The 22,977-nt window shown below is 43.1% G+C and overlaps 1 protein-coding gene across 1 annotated transcript; it reads left to right on the top strand.

The window, feature by feature from the left end:
- Positions 1-285: 285 nt before the first annotated feature.
- LOC126191109 (uncharacterized) lies at positions 286-21,787 on the top strand. Its single transcript, XM_049931850.1, has 9 exons — positions 286-499; positions 3,122-3,457; positions 6,679-7,014; positions 8,876-9,211; positions 11,165-11,530; positions 14,452-14,787; positions 17,763-18,098; positions 19,966-20,301; positions 21,558-21,787. Exons 1-9 carry the CDS (start codon positions 289-291, stop codon positions 21,746-21,748), a joined length of 2,784 nt encoding a protein of 927 aa, XP_049787807.1. The 5' UTR covers positions 286-288; the 3' UTR covers positions 21,749-21,787.
- The last annotated feature ends 1,190 nt before the right edge of the window (positions 21,788-22,977 follow it).

The raw sequence follows: 22,977 nt of genomic DNA, 5'->3' as shown, positions 1-22,977 counted from the left end.
CGGGAATACCAGCGACCTACCCATCAGGCTCAGGGAGTAATCCCAGCCCGCTACGTGACGGCGGAAATCCTGCAGGACCGGATCCGGGCGTTCGCCTGGCGCCGCCGGAGCCTGCAAATTGCAGACCGGGGAATCGGCAAATGGCGCCAGCCGCTCAAAAAGCGAACGGTCAATAAACGGGAAATATGGCGGTGTCAGTGACCGGGCAAAAGCCGGCGGCGCGAAGCGAGCTATAAGAGCGGCTGCCGCCCGGGCTGGGGTGCACTCAGACACGGACAACAGATCGCCATGCTCCAGACGCGCTCTGCGGTCTTGCTCGCGGTGTTGGTGGCAGCTGCGACGGCGGCGCCGGCGGAGGATGCGGCGCTCTACTCCAGCAAGTACGACAGCGTCGACCTGGACAAGGTGCTGGCCAGCGACCGCCTGCTCAACAGCTACTTCCAGTGCCTCATCGCCGACGCCGACGACCGCTGCACCGCGGACGCCAAGTATCTCAAAGGTACGTCTCCTGCATCTTCATGTATTTGTGATACGAATGCCATCAGTTACAATTTTATTCGTGTTTCATTAAATTACACTTTGCATTTAGGACCCTGTGGGTTCAACTTCAGGTGCAAATCGTCTAACACATAACATGCATTTTCTTTTTATTATGATGTTAGATGTAAAGTTTTCACATTTCGCAGATCGAATGTGGAAATGTTCGAGAAATGGCAAATAAAAAGCAGTGAAACCTTACCGAACAAACCCAGTTGAACGGTTTTAATCTTTAGGTCAGTGTACGATGGTTTGAACACGTTATCGTCGCATATCGCTTCGCTCTAGGTGCATACTTCTTTACAAGTGTTTAAAAGCAGTTCGCCGATGTAGTTTAACCAAATGTCACCAAACATGAGGTTTATCACATGGTGTCGGAGATCTGACTTTTAAGAATTTGAATATGAAAGGAATAAATACAAATTAAGTTTTATTAAAATTTCTATCGTAACTATGACTAACGAAGTCTGTTTGTTTATTTAACATAGATTCAGGCTTTTTATTTTGTGTAGGTTTATTTACAATTGTTCTAATACAACTTGGGTCCTACCATCGGCTTATTGCACAGCATGTGCTAGAAACCAAACACGTGATCAACAAGATCAATGTGATTGTACTACAAAATGAAGCCAATGGTACTACAAAAAATCTGTTAGAACAATTGGAAATACACTCCTGGAAATTGAAATAAGAACACCGTTAATTCATTGTCCCAGGAAGGGGAAACTTTATTGACACATTCCTGGGGTCAGATACATCACATGATCACACTGACAGAACCACAGGCACATAGGCACAGGCAACAGAGCATGCACAATGTCGGCACTAGTACAGTGTATATCCACCTTTCGCAACAATGCAGGCTGCTATTCTCCCATGGAGACGATCGTAGATATGCTGGATGTAGTCCTGTGGAACGGCTTGCCATGCCATTTCCACCTGGCGCCTCAGTTGGACCAGCGTTCGTGCTGGACGTGCAGACCGCGTGAGACGACGCTTCATCCAGTCCCAAACATGCTCAATGGGGGACAGATCCGGAGATCTTGCTGGCCAGGGTAGTTGACTTACACCTTCTAGAGCACGTTGGGTGGCACGGGATACATGCGGACGTGCATTGTCCTGTTGGAACAGCAAGTTCCCTTGCCGGTCTAGGAATGGTAGAACGATGGGTTCGATGACGGTTTGGATGTACCGTGCACTATTCAGTGTCCCCTCGACGATCACCAGTGGTGTACGGCCAGTGTAGGAGATCACTCCCCACACCATGATGCCGGGTGTTGGCCCTGTGTGCCTCGGTCGTATGCAGTCCTGATTGTGGCGCTCACCTGCACGGCGCCAAACACGCATACGACCATCATTGGCACCAAGGCAGAAGCGACTCTCATCGCTGAAGACGACACGTCTCCATTCGTCCCTCCATTCACGCCTGTCGCGACACCACTGGAGGCGGGCTGCACGATGTTGGGGCGTGAGCGGAAGACGGCCTAACGGTGTGCGGGACCGTAGCCCAGCTTCATGGAGACGGTTGCGAATGGTCCTCGCCGATACCCCAGGAGCAACAGTGTCCCTAATTTGCTGGGAAGTGGCGGTGCGGTCCCCTACGGCACTGCGTAGGATCCTACGGTCTTGGCGTGCATCCGTGCGTCGCTGCGGTCCGGTCCCAGGTCGACGGGCACGTGCACCTTCCGCCGACCACTGGCGACAACATCGATGTACTGTGGAGACCTCACGCCCCACGTGTTGAGCAATTCGGCGGTACGTCCACCCGGCCTCCCGCATGCCCACTATACGCCCTCGCTCAAAGTCCGTCAACTGCACATACGGTTCACGTCCACGCTGTCGCGGCATGCTACCAGTGTTAAAGACTGCGATGGAGCTCCGTATGCCACGGCAAACTGGCTGACACTGACGGCGGCGGTGCACAAATGCTGCGCAGCTAGCGCCATTCGACGGCCAACACCGCGGTTCCTGGTGTGTCCGCTGTGCCGTGCGTGTGATCATTGCTTGTACAGCCCTCTCGCAGTGTCCGGAGCAAGTATGGTGGGTCTGACACACCGGTGTCAATGTGTTCCTTTTTCCATTTCCAGGAGTGTAGTAACCTTACTTTACCTCCACATCTATTTTGAAAAGTAAATTGTATAATTGTATTACCGGCTGTTTAATGAAGTTACCCTTATTACTTTTCAGTCACTGGCTTACTGGAAATTAAACGAAAAATCGGAATTCTTGACTTCTCTGTTTGTATGTCGCTCAGGCGACATATCCAACTCTACTAACAGAAGTAAAGTTTGGTCCTTGTACAATCACAGGAATGCTTCTCAGTCCGATTAATTAGATTTGCTTAATCTCCGAACTACAAAGTAATTGTAACTCTTCGTTATTATGGATTAAACGCGTATAAGTTAGAGTTTTTCGTGCAAAAGGCACCAGTGGTAAGTTGTTCTTAGGCAACCCTCCCACTTGAAAATTTTAATTACTCTAAGGCTTTACCTTCTATTGTAGAAACTCATGCCAAATGCAGGGAGAGAATTTGATCACTTGTGCATTGTACGTATGTGGTATACATCAACTTACTTTCTTGCAGAGGTAATACCGGACGCACTCACCAATGAATGTAATCGGTGCCGTCCGAACCAAAAGGAAGGAGCCGAGAAGGTCATAAAGTTCCTTATTAACAACAAACCAGACATGTGGGAGAAACTGGAGGCCAAGTACGACCCACAGGGCGTATACAAGAAGAGGTACCAGAACGAGTTTGAGAGAGTCAAGGGGGGAAAGGACCAGGAGCCGTACTCCAGCAAGTACGACAATGTGAACCTGGACGAGGTGCTGGCCAGCGAGCGACTCCTCAACAGCTACTTCGAGTGCCTCATAGCCAACACAGAAGAGCGCTGCACGGCCGATGCCAAGTACCTCAAGGGTGAGTACTTTTGTACATTATCTGTCTGCTGCAAGACGTGGCAAATTATACCACTGATGGGAAAGAAAGGCGATGGTTTCATGAAAAGGCTATCATACTCTTATGGAATAATTGGTAGATCAACTGACAGGTTATTATCAGTGGGAAAGAAGATGTTGGGCAGCATTACTTCATTAAAGTCTTCGCAGCCGTCGAAAGATCGTCACCCTGTAAAATCTGATCCATTCAGCAAAGTGGTTGTCTTCTACATACTCTATTCAGGTTTACGTATCATTCCGTTATTCGTACTAGGAGTGCCTCGATGTTAGTAAAAGTCCTTAAGACGTTTTCCTTTCAGAATCGCATCATTTGTTAGGTTGTTTTATTCTTGACCATCATGCTCCCTTTGTTGCACCATGTTTCAGAATTCAAACTTTTTCAGCCTCTTCTTGTCTTTAACTTCCAAAGAGCATGTCTGGCAGAGACAAACTTTCCACACACACACACATCCAACAAAGTGTGATAATAATGCCAAGAGTATGTATCATTTGTCCTTCACGGCACTAGTTTCCAAATTTATTTCTTACCTTAACACTCAGCAGTTCGGGAATGACGGATTAAATGTATTGTTGCCTTGTGAACAATTTATTACACAATTTCTCAAGCTATTGAACTCACCTGGTGGAGAGACACTCATACAACGTATGACTCTTATTTGAGAAGAGCTCAACTGGTTCTAATTTTCCACAACTTCCCTAAGTACCTTCAGGTAAAAAGCGGTGTGATTCCTTCTAAATGTGCAGCACTAGATTCACTGTGAGCTACGTCAACGAAGTCCAAAAGTATTACCTTCCTCCCTGAATATGGTGTGGCTACTAGTTTTGATGTTTTATATCATATTTTCCTGAGCTTTATTACCGATTTCATGAAATATCTAGGATGTTATATGCAGCAAACAAAATGTTCTTCTACGTTCTAACCTTTCGTCTCTGACGACAGAGGGAACTAGACAAATACGCAGGCTACTGCACATGGGCTTATCTGTGCATACTGTAGAAAACTATGGTGCAGTGATTCATAAGTTCTTTAAAGAAAGTCTCACACTATTTTCACATCAGAAGCACGTGCATCAAAACACGCACACACACACACACACACACACACACACACACACACACATAGAGAGAGAGAGAGAGATAGAGATAGAGAGAGCTGCAGACGCACGCACAAACATGGCGGTAGCCTCGGCCGCAAACTCTTAGACGCAGCATTTTTCCTTCAGCACTCTCATATACTCTATCTCTCCCCCAGCTTGTGACGTCGGTTGTATGCCTGATTTATTACTTTTGTAGATTCTAATGGAAATAATTCCATCATTAATGTCTTGACAGTAAGATATTTCTCAAATGTGTGCGACTCATACCACATCACAATAACGTGGTACACTAAGCATTTACAGTGCATATACTAACTTACTGTAAGTTTTTGTAGTCTTTAGACCATTTAGATGGTGCAAGCTTGTGGTATAGACGAACATGAGTACGGATAGATAGGAACTGCCTGAGTTGTGTACACATACAGGTATAGTTGGTCACTGTCCGTAAACAGCTGCGAGCAGTGTTGGCCACACTCGGCAGGCATCAGGACGCGGCTCTAGGCTGCGATGGCACTGGGGCACCTTAGGTGAAAGTTTTAGAACCCCTGATGGCGATAGCGTTTCCGGGGTCCCTGAGGACACAGCGTCTTCCACTTCGCTCGTCCTACCGTGCCGCACGGCGCACAGTGATTGGGGCGCTCGCTGGGCAGAAGGCGAAAATGGCTACTGACCGCATGGTTGTCTACATACGTCTTAAACGTAGTTTGAGGCTAAGTCCACTGCTGACAATATGTCTGAGCCAACAGTGATCTCTAGTCTGTTGGTGCTGGGTTAGGTTTTTGTGGAACGTCCGAACAAGCTCAAAGGCTGGAATTGATTATCACCGGGAACTCCACAATTAGGCGGCTGATGGAGCCTTTTACGGAAATTAAGTGCAGGTCGGGAAAGCAAATGCTTCATCGCAATGCAGAAAAACTGCTACGAGTGAATCCAGGAAGCCACTGCAAGGAACAAACATGTGATAAACGACCGGACATATGAAGCAGAAACAATCTACTTAATCCAGTAAAAGCAATAACAATGCAAAAAAAAGAAAGAAGAACAGAAGGGGCGATGGGAGTAGTTGTTTCGATAGAAGCCTCTGCCGACAGTAGCAGCTTTCTTGGCACTCTCAGTGCAGTAAACTTTAGCTACCATATGAATACTTCATTGGTTTAAGTTCTCACAAACGAAATTAAATTATTTGTTCCGACCACAGGGAAGTGGATAGTCACTCTATAGGATCATAATCGGAGGGTGACGTTCAAACAGAAACAGTATGGTTACTATAATGTCAAAGTACTAACACACTGTATTGAGTCTAATGTTCGTATCGACCAAAGACAAGTGAATATCCGTCCGCTGTCATGCAGAATCTTCCTCCAACATCTTCTTAGAGTGAACAGTTAATACCTATAAGCACCAGTGACACAATGTTCGCTCACATTCCTTCTGTTTAACAAACACTAGGCCGACCACTGCCGAAACGTGTGCTACTACGAAGCGAATAATCCCTACACTGAAGTTGATTTGACGCATCTCCATATATATTTTATGGAATTGACGAAATTAACTCTGTGTAATACCATAAATCTTATTATATTCTGTAAGTGATACGTTAAATAGATCAAAACCTGAATCCTAATATTACTTAGCTTGTGTATGTATCATAAATCTGTTATTAGTGCTGGTCCTCACTTCGTGAATGAAATGACCGGAACAAAAATATAATTACAACCGATTATTGGTGAACCGACACACTACTCCGGAGGCCATCCTCGAACAATATACGTAATCAGAAGGTAGCCATAGCTATACAACCATTTCCCGTTCTTTGGCGTGTAAATTTAACGCCGTAGAATGCACTGCAGTAAGTATGATTGTACTGCAGAACCTAGAAATGGCAGATGAATCCATGCATGTAACATATTTGGGAAATGTGTAAGCTTTTGAAACTGTGAAAACAAATTAACGACTACTGTAAATTTTGAATACTCTGTTCGTAACATACCAAAATTAAGCAATCATTGAACTGTTTGCACCATGTGAAAGAAATACCAGTCATCAGATTACAAGCTTAAAGCCTTCGGTCACTTTTCTATTGTAGAAGTGATACCGGACGCGCTGACCAACGGCTGCAGCCGCTGTCGCCCAAACCAACGTGAGGGAGCCGACAAGGTGATCAAGTTCCTCATCAAGAACAAACCGGACATGTGGAACAAACTGGAGGCCAAGTATGATCCCGAGGGCGTGTACAGGAAGAAGTACCAGAAGGAGTACGAGATGGCCAAACGAGAGGGGAACAATGAACCGTACTCCAGCAAGTACGACAACGTCAACCTGGACGAGGTTCTTGCCAGCGAGCGCCTCCTCAACAGCTACTTCGAGTGCCTCATGGCCAACACAGAAGAGCGCTGCACTGCCGACGCCAAGTACCTCAAGGGTAAGTCTGATACTACCAACGCCCTACTTCGGTGTACCATCAAAAGAGACAGTAATCCTCTAACTCATGAGGTGTATTCTCTCAGACTGCGTGAGAATTTTCGAACTCGCTCTCCAAGGTCAGCTGTCCATGGTCATTTGTAGCGGAATGCTTCTGTGCACTCTCTATCGTCCTTAAATTTCCGGCCTTAGCGTATTATGCTGTCGGTTGCGTTACCGAATTGTTTGTTGCTGACACGTGCTATTGACAGGTGTCAGACCTCCGAGACCGCGCCTAATCAACTACGTACCCGTTTTCTTCTGCACAGTAGTGTATATCACAAAAATTGTTCGCAGGAACGCGTCAGTTTTAACTTTATCGAGTTTGATGAAACTGTTAGATGGAGGAAGGCGTCAGTAATATAGATTAAGAAAGAGACGAAGAATACGACAGTTTTAGAATGGCCAGTGATCACAGTTCCGCTATCGAATAGGAGGATCATTCAGAGGAAGAACTTCAGGACAGTTGTGGCGGAGATCTGCATGCTTCCCCAATAAAATAGTTACAGCGTTAGTTAAAATTAATCATTTTCTGAGTAGTGATAATAAAAATGTAGCTCCCAGCAACGAACGTAAACTTGGCAGACTTCCTTATTTTTAAGTGCAAATTTAAACCCTATAATTTAATTTTACGTTTCAATTTATTTGCTTCAGAGACGGCATAATTTCTCAGAACGTAAAATTCCGTTCTCTAGCCATCCGTTTATGTGTACTATTAAAAAAAAAGACTCACACAAAAGTACGGGATTTTCTGTGATAAATGGAAAAATGCTGCAAGCTTTACTTAGTGCTATAAGAAAAACGAGAAGTATTTAAACAACACCTATCATAAATTAAGAATTTATAATGACTTTTGCCTTAAATCTCAGTTTACACTTAGGAGTCCCAGAGAGAAAAATAGAAATCTATAGCCGACGTTGTTATGTTGGAATAATTCCATTCTCGGCAGTTTTTACAATAATTATTAAAGTTGAGGGCGTTAGAGATTTTGGTAAGAAAAGTCGGTAATTATATATACGAACCCGTTAAACTAATTTTTTCGTTCCATCATGTGCATAACATCACCTTCAACCGAAGGACAAAAAGTTTGGTAGTATTAATATTGAATAGAAAAAATCTATGCCTTTCAAGAGCTATCTCACCAGAACATAAGGAATTGCGGTAACAAAAGACTGAATTGTATGCAGACTTACTGGCACTTCCATGGGCTTGTGACAATTGGTCATATTTCTTAACTCTCAAATTCGTGAGGGTCATTAAAAAGGGTTTCGTCGCGCCCTATCGGTTTCAAAACTATTTCTTCCACTCTGCAGCGGAGTTTATACCAGTTTGCAACTCACTAGCAGTGGACTGAAACGATTGACAGGTGCGGGACTCAAATGTGAAGCCATGTGATTCAGGGGCAGAGCTCTCACCGTGTGAACTGTTAAGGCACAGTTCACGATTTTCCCACGCAGCTTTATTTCTGCTAGTACATCTCTCCTTCCCTCCAAATTTCACGGAAGTTCACTAAGGGGTTCTCCTGAACATAGTTAAGTGGCCACAAGGTGAAACGCTCGCTCCAAAATAAGTCTACTTGAGACGGCTAGACACATTTATGTCTTGGTTCTCTCAAAATATCATTATTCGAAAGGTTTGCTTTCCTTCACTTTCCACCTTGATCAAATCATTGATTATAAATGATCTTAAAAACATCAGTGATCGTTTCACAGATGGCAAGATTCCAAATAACGAATGACACATGACGAATGCGAGACTTCTGCCTTACTTGTCAGTCTATTCTATTAGCAGTGCGATAATCCGTTAACTAATCCTGTCTGCAGAGGTCATCCCAGATGCGCTCACAAACGGGTGCAGTCGATGCAAGCCTAACCAGCGTGAGGGTGCCGAGAAAGTGATCCGGTTCCTCGTGAAGAACAAGCCCGACATGTGGAACAAATTGGAAGCCAAATACGACCCTGAAGGCATCTACAAGAAGAGTTACCAGAGTGAATTCGAGAGGGTCAAGGGGGGAAAGGACCAGGAGCCGTACTCCAGCAAGTACGACAACGTGAATCTGGACGAGGTGCTGGCCAGCGAGCGACTCCTCAACAACTACTTCGAGTGCCTCATCGCCGACACAGAAGAGCGCTGCACGGCAGACGCCAAGTACCTCAAGGGTGAGTAAGCTAGGCAGGTGCCCAGTACTCCTCTACTGGGTTAAGTCAGCAGTCTAAGTAGGACTCCAAATCGTTTAGCTCGTTGCCGGAACTGACCTAGTACCCCAATAAAAAGTTCAAATGGCTCTGAGCGCTATGGGACTTAACATCTGAGGTCATCAGTCCCCTAGAACTTAGGACTACTTAAACCTAACTAACCTAAGGACATCACACACATCCATGCCCGAGGCAGGATTCGAACCTGCGACCGTAGCGGTCGCACGGTTCCAGACTGAAGCACCTAGAACCGCTCGGCTTCTCCGGCCGGCGCCAATAAATAGTCACTTCTAATCTGAATGAAGTACACATTGCGTAGAAAAACGTGTGGAACCACTGGAAGTGAATTGGATACTTTCGCCCTGTTCCAGACTCTCACACTTTTGAAGTTGCCATTAACGCAGTGACTGGTTGCCACTAAATATCTATAATACGCTCTATTGTCTACCTTTGTTCTTCTCGTATGCCTGTAAAAATTAGTCGATTTTCCAGACAGAAATCCTACTCTGTAAGTGAGTTTATATCGCAGTGGAACTTCCTGGTAAGTTGAAACTTAATACTGTGATTACATTTGCCTTTCGAGAGGTTGGGTTTATTTAAAACATCTTCTTTCGAACTCCAATATCATTTTCGAGAATAGGAAAAATTTGCCTGGCCCTTTATCAAGCGAGTAGAATCCTCTGCGTGCCCTCCAAGGAAACTCTTTTCTCTTGACAGAGAATGACTTCTCCTTCCGATAGACACTCGACCCTCACCTGTGTCAGCCACCTGAGACGTTGCCCTTTCTCCTTTACTAGGACGTGTGAGTTGGATTCTACGGTCGCTGGTTCGAATCCTGCCTCGGGCGTGGATGTGTGTGATGTCTTTGGTTAGTTCGCTATAAGCAGTTCTAAGTGTAGGGGACTGGTGTTATCCCATAGTGCTCAGAGCCATTTGAATTATTTTTTTGAGTTGGATTTTCCTTAGATTGAGAATGAGACCACAAGGCATTCCTCGTACATCCAGAATACTTTTTTCTTTATCCTGCCAGACTGAACGGTACAATAGCTGTCTATAGCGATTCGAACCGATTTGCCATTGAGATATACATAGTAATGAGATACTGCTGCTTTAATATTGTGTATTTTATTTTCCACTCAAGCGAATAGAGCCGGCTGTTTGAGGTCCCTCACATTATAGAGTTTCGGTTCTTTCCGATTAAATATCAGATGATCTGGTAATGGATAGAGGGGTTTCCCTGTTAGGAATAAATGTGTGCTGATTATCGTTTCGTATCTTTGTATTACTACCAAGGAAAAGCACCCAAAAGCCTTAATAGGAACTAGGTATATGCAAAAACAATTAATTCATTTCCTTCGCTATAGCTGTGTTGTGACACATGTGCATGTGTACGTACATTCTGTCTTGTAGCTACAAAATGCAGTTCACAGAATACCCATCTACATTCAAGTGAGAGACAAAAATTCTGTAGCTATAACTGGTGTTTTATATAGCGTCTCTTCGAAAGATTTATTTTTTTGTACTTTCTCTGGCTCATGTTATTTTTTGGTGTGAGTGTAATACCTCCAGAGTTAAGGAAAATAAATCGTGATCGCACCATTGCTATGGAGCAAAGTCATTCACCGGTCTTTCTTCTCCATTATTTCATGTTATGGGCTAAAAGAGTGCGTCTGTTTTATTGTGATAAGCATATACGGAATGTTATTTCATTAATGTTTCTTGAAAAAAAGTTAGTAGATAAAATAAGTATATTACCATTCAAATTGGTTGTAGAATTGTAAGTTTTTTGCAATGTAACAAATATAGATGTTATTAGTTTTAGTCAAGAAAACTCGTTACTAACAGGAAACACTGAAATTTTGATACCGTTATTACAATGACGCGTGTTAATAAATATTTCCGTTGCTGCAATTTCAGAGGTCATCCCAGATGCTCTGACGAACGGATGCAGTCGCTGCCGCCCCAACCAGAGAGACGGAGCCGACAAGGTCATCAGATTCCTCATCAAGAACAAGCCGGACATGTGGAAGAAACTGGAGGCCAAATATGACCCCGAGGGCGTGTACGGGAAGAAGTACCAGAGCGAGTACGAGAGGGTCAAGCGGGGTGAGGCCCCCATTGAGAGGAGCAAGACTTCCCAGGACAATGAGCCTTACTCCAGCAAGTACGACAACGTCAATCTGGACGAGGTGCTGAAGAGCGACCGCCTTCTCAGCAACTACTTCCAGTGCCTCATGGACGAAAACGAAGAACGCTGCACTGCTGACGCTAAGTACCTCAAGGGTGAGTCAGCAAATGCGTTCTAATTACAGAATCTCCCAATGGGACTTACTTAGTCATAGCTGGTACCGAAAACTGTCCAGTGACTGGACAAGGTCATGAATGTCGGTAGGCAAATGAAAACACACACTTTGCTTCGGCTTGATAATGAACTACTGAAGGAAACTGGTGGCACTGAGCAAAAAATCAAACAACTGATGGTCATCTGTAATGAAGTTTCACCATTATTTGACAGCTGTGAAGCCCCACCTCATCAAAAATCCGAATACACATGTGTTCTATCCTAGTGTTTCAAATGGGTTTAACCTGTCGGAATGTTTCAAAACATAGAATATTAGTGACAATGATAAATGTTTTACAATAGTTATTCAAGGTGGCTTCCTTGCTATCCCCCAGATAATGCTAAAGCTACTGAAAGAGGTTTCTTAGCAAACTGAACACCTACTGAATATTTGTTAAGACACCCAGCCCACTATGCACGTTATGAGATTACAAATACACACAACTGTCGACTATACTAACCTCTTGTAAATACAAATAACTTAAGGGGTGCCTATCGACGTAAAAATATTTATTCTTGTTCACTTACGTGTATTTTTTTGGAAATATAATCACATTAGCTTTAATATCTTTCAAATTATACATATTTCCCTTTTGCTGTGGGATTTGAATCACTTTATTCTTTCCGAGCTATGTGAGACACTTCAGGAAAAGTAATTAAGAGGAAAGTAAGTTTTATAAAATTAAATGTCAGATACTGCATTCTCTTACTAATGAAATTAGCGTCATTAGAATGAACTTGTAAGTTATGACACAGGTCCATGTGTGTTTGTCAGTCCTTAAAATATTTAGCCATGGCTTCTCTCTTCTCCTAACTGTCTCAGAGGAATATCTACACACTCCAAATTAATGTGATGACTAGGTAGCGGGTGTTTTATTTGACATGTAGTGGCGGCATCTTGAGAATAAAACGATCCTTTTTGGCGGGGATTGAAACATAGAGTCGGTACAGGGTATAAACCTCAGCGATAGCACCAGTAGCTTAACATCGCCGAACACAGGACAAAGGGTTTGACGTTTCCTATATGCGACAAGGTTAGAGCACAGTCTGATCAATATGAATTAGATTCGTACCACATTTTCAAATTCTTCTTTCACGGCTACGAATACAAACGGCTGCCGGCTGTCTCTGTCAAGTAAGTCGATGGATAAAGAAATGGCCGATGCTAGCGACCACAGCAACACTGCTCATGTATTAACCAAATTTCGTAGCTGACAGATAGGGCAATTTGTGCAGAATTTTCCGACGAACCGTTTAATTCATAACCTCCTTCCTTCCCGTCAATAATTTCTGATCTTGAAGAAAGTTGTCTACTGTTTACGAAAACACTGGCGAGTATAACATCAGTGGAAAATTGTAACAGCTAGTAAGATATAATTTCCTAGCCATATATCCCTTACGTCTTCATTAAGCTCTGTGTAATTATTTACTCGGAACAACAGAGAAGAGCCCATACCTGATAAATGAAATATTGTACGGTGCCTTATTTTTCAGAGCAACCAATTTCAGCGGTTTTCGGTAACAAATACGAACAGGTTAGCAACACGTGTGGACCGTTCTCGCCATCTGGCCTGGTTTATCCAGAGCGACCTTCGGGAAATGGTCACATGAAACGCACAGTAGGAGAAGCGGAGACCACACCGAGATTCATAAGAAGAATCTTAAGGAAGTGTAGCTCATCCACGAAGGAAATGGCTCATAAGGCGCTTGTTCGACGGATTCTTCAGTATAGCTCAGCAATACAGGAGCCACACAGACAGAGCTGATAGAAGAGATAGGTATGATACAGTGACGAACGATACATAAGATACAATGAACGTCATGGAATCTTTTATTCGTCGCGAGAACGTTTCCGAGATGCTCAAGGAACTCTATTGGTAGACATTACAAGTGACGTGTTGTGCATCACGGAGAGATTTACTGTTGAAATTGTGAGAGCCCCCTTTCCGAGAAAAGTCGAACAGGGTATTACTTCCTTTCACATATATCTCGCATAATGACCACTACCGGAAAATTCGAGAAATTAGAGCCAATATACAGGGTTACCGACAACCATTCTTCCCAAGCACCACTGGCGCGTATAATGGGGCTGGGTTATCAATTACGGGTACCGGAAGTAGCCTTCGGCACTATTACGTGACATGCGGAGTATGATGTAGATGCAGGTGTTTGTACAGTGGTAACAACTGTTTTGGTCGCACATCACACCTGCTTCCAGAAAAAAAACTAACATTTAGATTTCAAGCAAATGTAAAATTGACGGTGCTGAAGGCTAAGACTAATATGTTACTTTCGAATTCGCGAAGCTCATGTTTCTCGAAGTACCAGAAAACTGGACATCAGTGTACTGAGTTACAGAGTCCAGTCGATGGTAATCTGTTATTAGTAAGGCTTACTGCCAATGCATGAGACCTCACGTATTTCTTTCTATTATGATTACTTTTCAATCGATGGTCAGAGATTACGCTGATATTTGCGTTGTGTTCTTTCTTCCAAGCTTTCGTCGTGAAAAACCTTTCGGTAACCTTCTTCGGATATCGTCCTGCTTGACCCATTCTACTTCCAGAAATTTGATAACTCGAGAGTATTTATAGGAGCAATGTAAATTTATCAGCCTAACGACTTTAGTTTTAGGACTGGAGCAAGTAAATGGAGTATTATAACTCCGGGCTTCATATTCTCCTCGATTCAGTCTACCGACATGGTGCAGTTAATGTATGAACAGCATATAAAATTGAATAACATCCTGCCCACTCGTGCGAGTAACGTCAAATAAAAGCCGTATTAATCACTAAAGGCATTGTGACAAACATCTTTACCTAATAATAACTAAAGAGGACACTGTGTCTTTTCATGTTTACAGAAGTCATCCCTGACGCTTTGAACAACGGCTGCAGTCGCTGTCGTCCAAACCAGCGGGAAGGAGCCGAGAAAGTGATCAAATATCTGATGAAGAACAAGCCCGATATGTGGAACAAGTTGGAGGCCAAGTACGACCCCGACGGTACGTACAGGAAGAAGTACCAGAACGAGTACGACATGGCAAAGAGCGGCCAGGACAACGAACCGTACTCCAGCAAATACGACAACGTGAACCTGGACGAGGTACTGGCCAGCGAGCGACTCCTCAACAACTACTTCGAGTGTCTCATGGCCGACACGGAAGACCGCTGCACAGCCGACGCCAAGTACCTCAAAGGTGAGTGACACCTACAATAAGCATTTAGCGCAGCAGTGAGGTTTACGAGGCGATTTCATCACTTTGTGTGGTGCAAACGCTTAACGTACAGCAAACAGTAAATATAATAGAGGCACACGTTTCAGTCCTCTGTATACCGTTACAATAAGTACAGAGATAGGTGTTACAAAGTTTTTGTATAGTACCATAGTATCTGGTGATAGTTTCTTGTTATTATATTTATTCTATAGCAGACAACCAGAAAATTAGTGCAAGAGCGTTTTCCCCTGCTTCAACGAGTGTGCAGAGTCTCAATTCCGTGATAAATTACTGAAGATCACCATTTTCGACTGCACTGACATTTCTGGAAACTTCAATATGGAGGTCGTGAAATGTTGCAGGTTCATCTCCGAAGACCCTGTCCTTTAGAATATCTCAAAAGATATGATCATACGGGTCGAGATCGATATTATAAGCGGGCTATTTCCCACTACGATCAGCAGATTGAAGGTTTAGATTCACAATATATCAGTGGAGCAATTTCTGTTTGTCGATGTCCCCATGCAGATGGAGGTGTGCCTCATCACTAAAACCAGATAATTAACGACTGTTCCATAGTCGAAGCCTTCGGTCTTGTAATTTGAAAACGAATGCCGTCGCTACAATTCATTGTCGTTCAAAATTTGCCACAGTTGAATTTTTAAGGGAGTTGCTATACTAAATATCTTCCTCATGTAGTGGGCTTTCCATTGAATAGGGTTTGCACTCGTTCCACATTCGTCAAGGTTTCAGCTGAGGCTGGTCATCATGAGTGACCTTCCATTGATGCACGTGGGGATCCAGTCTTTCAGAAGGTTTCATCAGCCTGCAATAAAACAGGGAAAACATAACATAAAATCCGAACGAGAGAATGTTTAAGTTTTGCCATCACAGTTGGACTTCCTTTCAGTACTGTTATCTCACGGAGAAGTGCTCCACTCCGGATGTGCTGTTCTTGGTTCAAATGTAGTGTCGAATGCGCGACTCACCCTAAGAACGTGTCCAGAATTTGTATAAAACGTCTTTACGATGAACGAACGCTGTTCCAGTGCTTGCTCTTCCATTCTGAAAAGTAAACCGAGACGTTGATAAGTGAGCTGCAGAATTTCCAGAGCTAAAGTAAAATATCACAAGGAAACTCATTTATGGCAGACGATTAAGCCACAGTAGACAAACACTTTCTAGCACTTATTTTGCGCCACCCTATATATGCTGCTTTAGATGATCGACATGTCAGTATTGTACATTAGCATAAACTAAACTATGTCTACTGTCTTCGAATTATACGTGAAATAATTCGTCATCCAGTTGTGCAGTTGCTCTAAGGATATTCTGATCTCAAAATGTTACGAAGACGATTCGATGAAAATTCGTATTTTTCATGAGTATTCCTGTTATTATAAAGAAACGCACTATTAAGGAAACTGAAATAAAATCAAACTATGTTCCAGGAATTAAAGTTCGTTCGAAAATCTCACAGAGAATTCTGTTCAATGAGTGTGACTAACGTAATGTTTGTGCAACTCGTCTGTCACCTTTCCATAGTCGACGGTCTGATGAAATGGGAATTTCTGTAAGCAATTTCTTTTGATATTGAATCATTTCTTTTATCAAAATATGTACTATTACTGCCTTAAAACTCAGGAAAAAAGTTCACCACTATGAGAGTCGTACAACATGAGAAATAAAACGTACAGACGTATGGCACTGTTGGCTGGGAGAAACTGATGGGTGGCTTCAGACAGCTGATCAGAAGACGTTCCCTTGACCGTACGCTATCGTACTGTTCCACACAGCATTCGAGAATTGTGTCTTAAATGTATCTGTTGGCTGTAGGTGACAACGTGTAACAGCTGTGTGGAGTGTGGTGTCATATTTGTATTATATTATGAAGGTAACACCGTCTGAAGAGACGCTGAAAGCCCAACGGCACCGACCGACCGCCGCGTCATCCTCAAACCACAGGCATCATGGGATGCAGATATGGAGGGACACGTGGTCAGCACACAGCTCTCCTGGCCGTTGACATCTTCCGTGACCTGAGACGCTACCTCTCAATCAAGTACCTTCTCAATTTGCCTCACGTTGCCTCACAAGAGTTGAGTGCGACTGCTTGCCAGAAGCGTTCCCCAGACCGGACGGTAACCCTTCCAAGTGGTAGCCATGTCCGACAGCACTTAAATTCGGTGGTCATACGTAAATCGGTGTTACCACTGAGGCAAGGCCGTTGGCATGATGAAAAACAGCTCTTCGAGTATGACATGAAACTATTACACTTCAAATATAAATAAACTCCTCCAGGCTCAGCCACGTCCTCCACCTTCCATCAGCTGTAATGTCTGTGGCCGCCTGTTCCACGCTAGGATTGGATTGCTAAGGCATCAACGACACTTCCACGCCTGAACCGCGACAAAGGAAATCTCAGGAGAAATGAAAACTCGGATACGAGTATCAGCCGACGACGACGACGATCGCCCTTGGGTACAAGACTTTATAATTTAGTCGATGACTTTGAGGATAGTGCATCTGGATTCTAACTGTCCCGTAATCGTCGGTTTTTTGTCAGGCATTCAGCTTTAGCACTATTCAGAGACTTATATGTTACTGTAGCTATAAAACGCATTTTCTGTCCTGACGGAATTAAAGATGAGGAAAAACTCGATGGGTTCGGTCTATTTTTATTTATTTACTTCTTGAATCATAGATGCATGATTCTGTATGGTTAGTTTTGGATTTGAAAATGATGTTTTCATCAGATGGAAATCTGAAAACAAAATAATAAATATAGTGAGTTATTCAGAGGACGTATTCTTTCATTGTACCAGGACGATATAGGACGATTTATTGCAAATTCTTAAAGAGAGCTGAGTGACTTACGTTAGTTTCTCTTTTGCTTATCACAATGGTGAGACATTATTTTTTGCCTGATAGTAATTGTGCATAATTCGTATCTACAGAGGTCATCCCTGACGCTTTAACCAACGGCTGCAGTCGCTGTCGTCCAAACCAGCGGGAAGGAGCCGAGAAAGTGATCAAACATCTGATGAAGAACAAGCCCGATATGTGGAACAAGTTGGAGGCCAAGTACGACCCCGACGGCACGTACAGGAAGAAGTACCAGAACGAGTACGACATGGCAAAGAGCGGCCAGGACAACGAGCCGTACTCCAGCAAGTACGACAACGTCAACCTGGACGAGGTGCTGGCCAGCGAGCGCCTCCTCAACAGCTACTTCGAGTGCCTCATCGCCGACACAGACGACCGCTGCACAGCCGAAGCCAAGTACCTCAAGGGTGAGTCACACGTTGCACGCACTCTCTTCCTTACAAAACTCTGAACTCACTTTGATGAAACCGCTACGTGCTTTCACGTATCTAAATTATCAATAACTAATTAATTAAAAATTTCGCAAGTACGGAGAGTAATGGGCAAGGGGCACTGCATCAGTAGTGAGTGGATAAGTTGACAATGTGGATCTCGCGGGAGGCGTCCTATGGTAGTCTGTGCAGCTGGGATGACCAACGTGTCACGATAGCGCTGGAGTCAGCGCATCTGTGTAGACAGCAGGACACCCGTGTTCGAATACAGGTCCAACACAAATTCAGTTTTCCACATTGATGTGAATCAATGCTCGCTGGCAGTTAATGTCATTAATTAGTTTGTGTATAAAATATTAAGACATTCCGGCACTAGAGGAACATACCTACCACTTTGATATTCATTTATTTCATAGCCACTGTTTAACTGTAGCACGGAACGTGGTTCTAGGTATATTGAAGTTCTTGTTCTCTTTGGGCCCAGAAGTCACATAATATTCGCTTAACCAGTAAAGGGAATTTAATCGTTGCTTTCTTACCTTTAAATATAGTATATCTAACATTCTATGCCATCAACTGGAAAATCAGCCACCTGATGTCAACTGAAATCGGTGAAACAGAATTTATGCAACGATCTTGTCGTATGTTCCACTCAGATGTCTCGATTGCAACATTATATCTTTACATAGCTGGAAATACATCTCTTGAAAATTTGTGCGGGCCTGGGAGACCAACCTAGGTCTCCTGATTACTAAATAGATGCGCTGACACTGCGCCATTCGGACACGGTGGTCACGGCCACTGCACGGACTACCCTAGCACGCCTCCCGTCAGACCCAAATTATCAACTTATCCACACACTACGAATGTAGTGTTCCTTGCCCGTCATCCATATTACTCGCAGCATTTCACCAATTCCATTGAGTTCGAGCTTGACGTGCATATCCATTGAAGAGTTCAATGGCCATCTTCGCCTCAGTTTTATATAATTGATGTCTTTTCTCTCAGACAGGTCCGAACCTTAGAACTTTTTTTCCTTCCTCTGACGTTATTTGTCATGGGACAGAGGGCATGTCTCATTCTTGGTGTTTTCTCTTGCAGTACACCATTGATGCAACATCATTCACGTCTAGAACGTGCACTTATCCCAGCGTTAAAAATGTTGGTTTTCCTATCAGTAAGCCCCACCACAACAGATTTATTTGTGGAACTGAACAAAACACGGCCGATGCCTTGTTAACACCTCAGTGCATTACTGAGTCTTCTTGGAGACTGATGGATAACAACAAACTTTTTTCGTAACTTCGGTGAGCTGTTGATAATGTATAAAATACAGAGAAGGAGTCCTGGCGTCCAAAACAACCTGTTTCGTTCACATTCACGCTGTTCGTTGAAAGCCAGGCGGAAGTACAATCGACAGATTATTAACTTGTTAGGAGTTGCTTTTATTATACCCAGCATATACATACTGTTTTATGTGGTACAGACAGCTATTTCGTTTAATTTTGTCTCTAGTAAGGTAATCACAAACAAGGAAGTGAACGAAAATTGTCCTCGACTTCAACACCTTTCGTGTTGGAATATCTACCCTCGAGGATTCAACAATCCTCGTTACCGGGACGAAGCCAGAAAGGAAAGGAAACACGGACAGGCACGTAAATGTTGTACTATGTTCTACTTGTCTCCCCTTCTGAATCATGGAGAAACCCGACCATTTGGGCCCGTTGGGAAGCGCTGATGAATTGTACTTTTGCGTCGCTTTTCATCGTTACACGCGTCCCTGGCTTTTTCGTGCAATACGCGCATGCCATGGCACAAATGCAAAGGCAACTCTGTCTTGCAGAGGTCATCCCGGACGCTCTGAAGAACGGTTGCAGCCGCTGTCGGCCGAATCAGAGGGAGGGAGCCGAGAAGGTGATCAAGCACCTCATCAACAAGAAGCCCGACATGTGGAACAAACTGGAGGCCAAGTACGACCCCGAGGGCGTTTATAGCAAGAAGTACCAGAGCGACTACGAGAGGGTGAAGGGCCAGAAGGAGGCCGATATGTACTCCAGCAAGTACGACAACGTCAACTTGGATGAGGTGCTGCGCAGCGACCGCCTGCTCGACAGCTACTTCCGCTGCCTCATCGAAAACACCGAGGATCACTGCACCGCCGACGCCAAGTACCTCAAGGGTGAGTACCACCAACCGCTACTACAGTACACCCGTCTGTTGCTTCAATATACTTTAAGAGCTTCTAGACTTTTGCAAATGTTGTCCATGAAACAAACAAAACTTATCCGCATCTAAGGAACAATTATTATTTGGGCCAACATTTAAAAGACTCTAATTCCTCTCTCTCAAGAGAGGGAGAGTTTTAGTTTTAGCGAATCAGAATTTACGAAGTTAATAAGTATTTTTTATTTATCCGTAACTATTTTCCACGCAAAAATGAGAACATGAATTTTCTTGAATTACAGTACCAACTACCAAGAATCAAAACAAATGTTTAATACAAAATGTACGTAGTTTTTTTTATGTAGAATCTGACTCTGCAATAAAAAAGGGGGTTCCCCATTTGAAATTTTAAAGTTGCCTCCCGCCCCAACCCCAGGGGGCTGGAGTGGCGGGCTAATTTTAGCACCAGCAGATGCCCCCTCGAAAATAATCAACTTTGGATTCTACACTTTTTTCGCGTGAAGCTTATTTTTCGAGTTATTCTAGTTGTCAGCTTGAAATTTACAATCTGTGTATAAAAAACTATATCCTTTGGATTACGTTCCATCACCGACTACATCATTCTCGACAAACTGAAACGTACAATATGTAGTGTACAGTGATATCCTGAGCAGCTTGTTTTCATAACACCTCATTATTATGAGTGTATATACAAAAAAAAGGAAGAAAAATTTTTTCTATGACATTAAAATCTGAAGTTACATAGAACGAAAAACAAATCAATCGGAGTCTTATATTCAAAATTAATATCATTAATATATTGTGAAAATGTGTCTAGAATGAAGTCATGGAACACAATCTGCGGTTCGGTTCATTCTAGGAATTTCATGAAACTTCAATATAGTCGACAAATTTTTGTAATTCTAAAGTTATTTCAAAGAGAATCAGATATTTTTCCTCAACATAAAAATATTTTTGAAGCATTTGCGATGTGGTTCAAAACTGTTCGCAGTTCAGTCTTTTGAAACTTCTTCTCATTCTCAGTGTGATGTCAATGGATATAGTATAAATCATAAAAAAGGAATTTTATGTATCTCATGTTGACAAATTGACAATTGTAGTACGGTGGAAAGGTCACTATTCAGAATATCATGATCATTAAAGTAGGATAAAATATTAGTCTAGTGAATTTTTATGTAACAGTAAAAATAAAATAATTACTTTCATTAGTTTTAACTGGGTGATGTTTCTCCAACGGTCCCATTTTTGCAGAGGTCATCCCAGACGCACTGACGAATGGCTGCAACCGATGCCGACCAAATCAGCGGGATGGCGCCGAAAAGGTCATCAGACACCTCATCAAGAACAAACCCGCCATGTGGAACGAACTTGAAGCTAAATACGACCCAGAGGGCATCTACAGAGCCAAATACCAGAAGGACTATGAAAGGGTGAAAGTCTAGGCAACGATGTATCTGAATTAAATCCTTCAACTCGATGTGGCTTCCAAAACAAATAAAAACACAAATAATAGTTTCGTTCTTGTTATTTCTTTATGTATCACATTTATGCACAACATTATCACATAATCGGTTATAAAACACGCATATAATCGTGAAAGTGCATTGTAATGCACGAGAAAGAGGCGACATCAGCAAAGCAGGAAGTAAATTTTCTAATAGAGATAATACACCCCCCCCTCCCTCCCCACCGTAAAAGGAAATTTGAAAAATCTGTTGGGAAACGTCGTTCATTGCAGAAGGATTTGTAACGAACGATCTACACAAAAATTGCCTTTGTAAACAACAGTAAATATTTACAGGAAAAAGTACATGTACATGGTTGCTTGCCTCCGTAATAAAACACTCCGTGAATAACGTTTCTCAGGCTGTGAGTGTACACAGATATTTGTTTGCTGCAGTCAGTCTCCATTCGAAGGGACGTTCTAAATTTCACAGAATATGTGACATTCGCTCTTTTCTCTAATCATTTGTAGTATCTCCTACCATCAATTTCCTCCGGTTCACTCGATAACTAATCTTGTAATAAAAGAATTAAGGAAGTTTTGTTCTAAAACATGCTTCACTACTTTCATTTATCATGATCGATGTTTCGGCGTTTAAATTGGCAGAATACACATTATTGAGTTTCGTTATAGAGCGGATGGTACTCTAGCAGAAGAACCACAGGAGGTTTCGAACAGATGGCAAGAATATATTGAATATCTCTATGAGGGGGATGAAATGCAAAGCGAAATGAAGGTCGAAGAGCAGCAATATGTGCCGGAAGATGGAAAGATACTATCTTGGAAGCAGACGTATAAAAGGCGCTGAAGGAGATGGAAAATAGGAAGGCATGTGGAACTGATGATTTGCCAGCAGAACTGTTGAAGAGACTGGGAAACAAGGCAAGGAAAGAAATAGTCTACCTCTGTAACGAGATATATGACAAATGGAAATGGCCTGAGGACTTGCGCAACAGTTATGGTACCAATATAGAAAAAGAGAAACACTAAAATATTTGAGAAGCATCGGACCATCAGTCTAATTTCTCATGCAGCTAAAGTCTTGCTGAGAGTGTTGAATAGAAGGCAGTGTGGCAAGCTGGATAGAGGGATTGCAGAGGAGCAGTTCGGATTTAGAAGAGGAAAAGGAATAAGAAATGATATTGGCCTGTTAAGAACTATAGGGGA

This window comes from Schistocerca cancellata, chromosome 6 (genome assembly GCF_023864275.1).
Source record: "Schistocerca cancellata isolate TAMUIC-IGC-003103 chromosome 6, iqSchCanc2.1, whole genome shotgun sequence".
Taxonomy (NCBI): Eukaryota; Metazoa; Arthropoda; class Insecta; order Orthoptera; family Acrididae; genus Schistocerca; species Schistocerca cancellata.
The sequence above is the reverse complement of the archived record's forward strand: the minus strand, read 5'-3'. Positions and strand labels throughout refer to the sequence as shown.